We start from the raw sequence: 7,995 nt of genomic DNA, 5'->3' as shown, positions 1-7,995 counted from the left end.
TATATATATATATATATATATATATATATATATATATATATATATATATATATATATACAGTACTTTAAAAGGATACCGACATGATATAGTTTCGTAATTTGCATTGATTTCTACACTGAAAAAGAGAAAATATCTAAAATGTAAAATATACATTTATATTCTATAGATATTGATAATATATATTTATTTAAATCTACACATTTTTTTATTTAAATAAAATAAATAATCGCTTTCATGAAAAGCTAAGGTATTTTAGATATTTTTTTCTCTTGATGCATTTTGTTGTATAGAATTGTAAATACTTTTACAGAGTAAAAATACAAATGTCAATGTATGGAAAGACACCAGATTATGTATCAAATTTTTTTCTTTTTAATTTGTATAATAAAGAACGTTTTTATGCAATATTTTCGTGTCTTTCCAGATACATTGACATCTGTATCTTCAATTTGTAAAAGTATGTAATTTTATACAACCAAATGTAAAAACAGTGCAAAGTACTGTATTATATATCCCCTGTATGATATCCCCTTAACACATTGCATCGAGCGCACACGAATGATTCCAGTTAATTTTCCATATCGCGTTCAACGAATGTGTTCCTTTAAGAAAAATAAAAGTGGAAAGTTTCACGCGGTATTTACACACCGAAATGTATAATAGTAAACGGAAGAGCAGTCTTAAACCACTGGCAACGATAAAATCGAATATTGTTGATTATTTAGAGAAAAGAAAGAAATAGATTCATATGTCAAACATATGCAGCACATTACGATTTATAATACTTTCTAATAAGATTGAAATAAGATTTTCGTTTTCTCTCTTTTTGAAATTCGAGGTTTAATACAAAATACATACAACAAAGTTATTAATATGCTAACTGCGAAAAGCTTGGCTTGGCCTGATCCATAAGCGACGGTCGATCCACCAACGTTTTGAGGCATGCCAGGCAATTGTGGAGTAGAAGGTGTACGGGCAAGAATCATCAACTAGCCCAGATCCACCCAGTTTTATACGATTTATACCAACAATTCGGGTCTATTAGACCAATAAAGTGTATCAAAGAGGAGGAATGCGCCCTAAGCGAATGATAAATGCTATGTCCGTTGTACCGTTCATGCGCAAGCGGCTTGCGTGTAAGGTGCGGATGGATACCTAATTTAGATCGAATAGTGGGAAGCGGTTTCGCAGAAAGATGTGATATTACTGTACACCGTAAATTGTGTATACGTATTTATAAACAGCGCTTGAATAATGATATATCGTCAAGTTAACATTACATCACAGTATAATACTTCGTTATAAATTACATATTTAAATGTTAAGAGAATACTGACATAATATAATTTTGTATTTTGCATAATTTTTTTATTTGGTTGTATAAAATTTCAAACACTTATACAAATAAAAATTCCAATATATGGCGGAGTAATATCCCATGTTATATAAAAAATTAAAATCAAATTTTTTGTTGTTGTTCATACCATTGTTCGTAAATTATGATATTTTACATCTACATGAATACAACGTAAACTATACAGAGTGTCCAGTAACTGATCAAGCAACCGCCGTGTACAGGTAGAACAGGGCAAAATAATCATAAAATTTACATACCATTTTGAAATTTTTACAATATTTATTCCGTAATTAATTAAAATGTATAAGCGAATGAGCTCACGAAAAGCGATAGGACAGGCTTTGTGTGTAAAAGAAATAGCTTACCTCTTAGCAACGATGAAGAAACAGCTGATTTCGAGGCGGAGTAACAAGCGACACGTATACGTTATTCCGCCTCGAAATCTGTTTACTCATCGTTGCTAAGAAATAAGCCATTTCTTTTATACACAGAGCCTGTCCTATCGCTTCTCGTGAGCTCATTCGCTTATACATTTTAATTAATTACGGAATAAATATTGAGAAAATTTCAAAATGGTATATAACTTTTATAATTATTTTGACCCGTTCTACCGGTACACGGCGGTTGCTCGATCAGTTATCGGACACCCTGTATATGAGATGTCATCGATATCGACAATGAGTAATTTATGCACTAAAACATACTTTAAAATTTATTTGTGGAATATATATTTATTTGTGGAAAATTTATTTCTATGGAATAAAGTTTATGTTTGCAAAATAAAGTTTATTTTTGTGAATAATTTTTATATCCCACAAATAAATCGTTGTAACTAGCGGAATTAGCCAATAGTTATTTGCTAGTCACAACGGAATTAATCGACGATTTTAAGTTAATCGGTTTTAATAAGATTAAAAAGGACGTTTCTATACATTTTAAAAATAGTAAAAAATGATCTCGTTCGCACGCGCGCGCATGTAAAATGAAAAGTAATGAAAGCATTTCACCTTGTAAACAATTAATGATCGCTTCATGGAAAATGGCAATACTGGATTCTTATAGATATGATTAATGCTTATACACACACACACACACACACACACACACACACACACACACAAGGTGTCCCAAAACTGGTAGAACACCCGTTAGAGGTAGGTAGGGGGTGCAATTTGGAATTGAAAGTTCCTCTTGTATTTTTGGATAATTCGTTAACGAAATATTAATGAATTAAGTCTGCCAATCTCTTACCGTCCCGAGTGAGCGCTCAGAGACGTAGAACGCTGTGGACTTCTCAGGGGCCCTTCTTATCCATTTGTCTCCCCTTTTTGTATCACAAGGGAATAAATGTGGATGAGTGAGTGAGTGGATGTGTGGGTGAGTACCTGACCGGGACTAGGAGGGGAGGGGGGGTGGCAAGTTTTCTGTATGTGGGAGTAATGTACCTCTCATATACACAACGCAAGAAAATCACTTATACTCCCCACCCTCTTACCCCTCATACACACACACTAAAATTATTCACGGTACTCAACCATCGACGTCCAGAAAACATTTAAGCCACCCACGTACTCGAAGGAAGCATATCATACATGTCCTCCCCCTCCTCCGGCATATAAAGCGCAATCATTTCGCCCATTTTCACTAAAAACATTCAAATTATCCATGCACTCATAATCGCACACAAAAACACCCGCACATTATTCCCACATACAGAAAACTTGCCACCCCCCTCCCCTCCTAGTCCCGGTCAGGCACTCACCCACACATCCACTCACTCACTCATCCACATTTATTCCCTTATGATACAAAAAGGGGAGACAAACGGACAAGAAGGGCCCCTGAGAAGTCCACAGCGTTCTACATCTCTAAGTGCTCACTCGGGACGGTAAGAGATTGGCAGACTTAATTCATTAATATTTCGTTAACTAATTGTCGGATCCAAAAATGCAAGAGGAACTTTCAATTCCAAATTGCATCCCCTACTTACCCCTAACGGGTGTTTTACCAGTTTTGAGACATCCTGTATATACACACATACAGGGTGTCTCACGCTCTCCTCCGGGCATTTTGTGGGACGTAGAATGGATTGATGTGAACATAAAAGTCCTATATCGTTTTGCGATATTCGCAATAATTATCGAGATATTAATTGTAGAAAATTTGTGAATGATCATGCAGGATATAATAAATGAGTTATAATAGCGACGACTGCCGTCGTATACTTATACTTTAGGTCAAATTGAACAAAAAAATCCTCTACCATTTTGCAAATAATCACATAGATTTTTAATTATTAATTAAAGAAGATGAGTGCATTCCCAGCAAACACAGAACATAACTGTGATATAACACAGGAGTAACATGTAAGGGCTATCGCACACAAATTGACATAACTGCATATGCATAGCATAAGACCGTATGTACCAATGAGCATCGAGTATTAAGTCGTCATATTGGTGTTCGATGCTTAATATTCGATGCTCATTGGTCCATACGATCTTATGCTATGCATATGCAGTTATGTCAATTTGTGTGCGATAGCCCTAATATAACTGCAGTTATATGTTATTAATATTGAGGTTATTTAATTTCCTTTATAATTGCGATATAACTATGTTATAAAACTGTTATGTTATTATGTTATTTACTGGTTAAGTTACATTAACAATATAATAGCAACATAACTTTAATATAACATGTTATATTAAAGTTATGTTGCTATTATATTGTTAATGTAACTTAACCAGTAAATAACATAATAACATAACAGTTTTATAACATAGTTATATCGCAATTATAAAGGAAATTAAATAACCTCAATATTAATAACATATAACTGCAGTTATATGTTATTAATATTGAGGTTATTTAATTTCCTTTATAATTGCGATATAACTATGTTATAAAACTGTTATGTTATTATGTTATTTACTGGTTAAGTTACATTAACAATATAATAGCAACATAACTTTAATATAACATGTTATATAAGAAGTTTAATATTTGCATTATATTTCAGTTGTGCAATATTTTTATACACAAATGTGAAATTATATTTTAGATGTTTCTCGTACATAAAATGTGATATTTTAATATGCAAGGATCGTTATCACGATATTGTAAAACTAAAGTTTTTACAAAAAGAGTCTAATCATAACTTTACTCTGTCCAAGTATTGTGAGAGAGAAAGAAAGAATATTCTCTCTTTTTTGCGAGCACGTTGTAAGTTAAAATTTGATTACTGATACAACATTGTATCAATATTAATTGCATTGTGATTGTCGTGTCAAACATTTACCAACAAATATGTCATATATAGTTATATATAACATTTTTTGAATGATATAAGAGTATATTGTAAATATTATCTGTCAAGATATCGTTATGGCGCATCACCAGTTCCCGGACGATCGTTGAAGTTAAGCATCGAACAACATGATCTAAAAATGGAGGACCGCCTGACATAGGATCGAAACCACGAGTTTCACAAATAATTGAAATAATACGGAATATGAATTATCAGTTTTTTTTTTATTATTTAGACAAAATAATCATACATTATCACTTATCTGAACCATACTAATGAATAAATCATTGGAATTCAACAAAAAAATATGTATTAACGAATTACATATAACTCTTATATAACTTTTTAGTCACATGTTACTTTTATGTTATATTCACGTTATATAATTGTAACACGTGTGAGTAGGAAATTACAACGAACGTCTATATAACCTACTACATACATGTTATATTGCATGTTACATTCCGTTTCATTACGGCAATGTAACTGTTATATATCTATGTTTGTTGGGTATTGTATTTTTAAATACTTAATATAATTAAATACTTATAATAATTGTATTTTACATATTCTCATTTAATTAACCTAAAATATCTTATCTCTAATTAAACTATATATTCAATAACACGTCAAACAATGCATTTTGGGTCAAACGCCGACCCGTGCGTTCCATTTAACGTTTACATGAATCGCAGTGTCATTCTATCCTTATTTAACATCCAGTGAGAAACAAGGATAAAATGATTATTGCGGGCGTTAAGTGGAACAGCATAGTGAGCGATTTGAACGTTAAATGGAACGCACCTCAAATATATAATTTTTGGAATATCAAAAGTTTTCTTCAGAGATTTTATAAATTCCCTATGCGATGACTAATCGACAGGAGCGTCCCGATTGACCACGGTTAGACACAACCAACCGATGCAAAGAATTATCTAGTGAATTGCCAGGTCGAACCAATCATTACAATCTGTGTCCAATCGTATCGTGGTCAATCGGGTCACATCCCCAATCGACACCCTCGAACACAGATGTCAATACTAAACTAATAGCATATTCGATTAGCTCTGAGTTAACCCACTCTGGTTATTCAACCTACGTTTATTGGTCACAAGGACTTATAAGCTTTATGATTGGCTAATAGGGACTTATATTTAAGATCTTCTTAAGATCTTATATTTAAGATCTTATATTTAAGATCTTATATTTAAGATCTTATATTTAAGATCATCTTAAGTATTGTCTTAAGATGTCATAAACCAATCACAGAGCCGTATTCGCATCTTAAGATATTACTTAAGACAGTCTTGAATAAGATTCGACTATGGCTGCGTTCCGAAATGCACTGCCAGTACTGAAAATCTATAGTTTATGTTACGTATATTATAGAATTTCGGTACTGGCAGTGAATTTTGAAACGCAGCCTATGAATACCGGCCATAGTGACTTTGGTTTGATTTACATCGTGCACTTGATACGCGTATTAAATAGTAACTTTCTATTAGATAATCTTAATATCGATGATGTATATAAATAACGGTATATTAAGCTGGTATAATATTGATTAAGAAGATTTATTTTATTGATTGAATGCGTCGTCGTTGATATGCATTGTCAATATTAAAATTATTTAATAGAAAGTTACTATATAGTATGCGTATCAAATGCATGATGTAAACCAAGCCTTTAGCACCTAACTCTGGCTGCGTTCCGAAATTCACTGCCAGTACTGAAATTCTATAATATACGTAACATGAACTATAGATTTTCAGTACTGGCAGTGTATTTCGGAACGCAACCTTTGGCCATTGGAGGCTTTCCAGTTCCGAAATTCACTGAAAGTACTGAAATTCTATATAGTATACGTTACATGAACTATAAATTTTCAGTACTGGCAGTGAATTTCGGAACGCAGCAATAATCGAATCTTATTTCCAGACCGTCTTAAGTAAAGGGTGCTTTCCAGTTACGTTTTATGTATTATACAAAACCAATTTATTGGTTGTATATTATCTTACAAGATATTTTAGATAATATGCGACCAATAAACTGATTTTGTGTATGTGTCAAGTTGTGTAAAGCAATTGGAAAGCACCCATTGAAATCAGGTTGGTGCCGCTCTCGTGCTTCTCTCTGCTAGCCGTCGAGTTCAGGTGCTATAGAGTATGTAAGAAGTTCAAGATGGAAGACGGTGACAATAAAGTAGAAGTTGAGCTGGGTAAAGATAAGAAATCATATGCTGGCATACCAGAAGCCGATTTTGTAGTGAGTGCACTTTATATTTACGTATAATCTACATACTGAATACAAACTGAAAGCAAAATTATTATAGAAATCAATAATTGACCCAATTTATTTTAACCGTTCTATAATGAACCTTCATATCTTTCGTTCGATATTTTTATATGTACGATATAAAATACATATGTTAGTTTCGATAAATAAGATATCAGAAAGCGAGTTCTCTTATCTTCTGTTTGTTTTTAATTTAAATCAGTTTTCATACATAAATATTGATCGGTCGAGATTTCAACCAAACACTCCAACCTTATATGGTCTTCAGGACCAATTTTCTCACTACTCTACACTAATTGTGTATACAATTAAAAATACTTTGTATGATTAAACAGCTCTGTGTGTTGTTGCACAATTTTGTTATATCTACCTTTATTAAGCCTTCATTACCTATCAAATATTTTTCTTTGGTTTTATTAAATTATGATCTGTATTTATATTACTAGATACTATATTATTTTTAGGATGATGTGGAGGCTTTTATGGCAAAGCCAGAAAATGAATCTGTCGATAAGGTACTCAGGAAGTTCGATGAAAACCATGGGAAGTATAAATTTATGGAGTATAATTTGGCCAATAAAAGAAGACGGTTGAAGGCACAGATACCAGATTTAGAAAGATCGTTAGAAATGATTGAGAAATTGCAAATTGAGAAGAACAATAGCCATAATTTGGAAACACAGTTTCTACTATCCGAGCAAGTTTACGCGAAAGCAATCATACCACCTACAGACAAAGTATGTTTATGGCTGGGTGCTAATGTGATGCTAGAATATACCTTAGATGATGCGCAGGAAATGCTTACCAAGAATATTGAAGCAGCAAAGAGGAATTTAGGATATGTAGAGCATGATCTGGACTTTGTTCGAGACCAGTTCACCACTATGGAAGTGAACATGGCACGTATTTACAACTGGGAAGTGAAACGTAGACAAGCTGCTAAACCAACATAAAATCTTTCATTTTAATCTCACATAAAATTCGCCTAAAATCCAGGAGGTAATTGTCTCTTGTAATTTAAAAGGTTTTGCA

The 7,995-nt window shown here is 32.7% G+C and overlaps 1 protein-coding gene across 1 annotated transcript in view; it reads left to right on the top strand.

The window, feature by feature from the left end:
- The first annotated feature begins 6,774 nt into the window (after window positions 1-6,774).
- LOC116848357 (prefoldin subunit 3) overlaps window positions 6,775-7,995 on the top strand; it is a 1,437-nt gene continuing 216 nt past the window's right edge. The window contains exons 1-2 of the mRNA XM_032824336.1: window positions 6,775-6,933; window positions 7,428-7,962. Coding sequence (XP_032680227.1) covers window positions 6,850-6,933; window positions 7,428-7,916 — 573 coding nt within the window. The 5' untranslated portion in view covers window positions 6,775-6,849 and the 3' untranslated portion in view covers window positions 7,917-7,962. The remainder of the gene's footprint in view (window positions 6,934-7,427; window positions 7,963-7,995) is intronic.

The sequence above is a fragment of the Odontomachus brunneus genome, unplaced genomic scaffold (assembly GCF_010583005.1).
Source record: "Odontomachus brunneus isolate Ranch 3 - 2012 unplaced genomic scaffold, Obru_v1 Obru_scaffold_093, whole genome shotgun sequence".
NCBI lineage: Eukaryota > Metazoa > Arthropoda > Insecta > Hymenoptera > Formicidae > Odontomachus > Odontomachus brunneus.
This window is presented reverse-complemented; position numbering and strand designations above follow the sequence as displayed.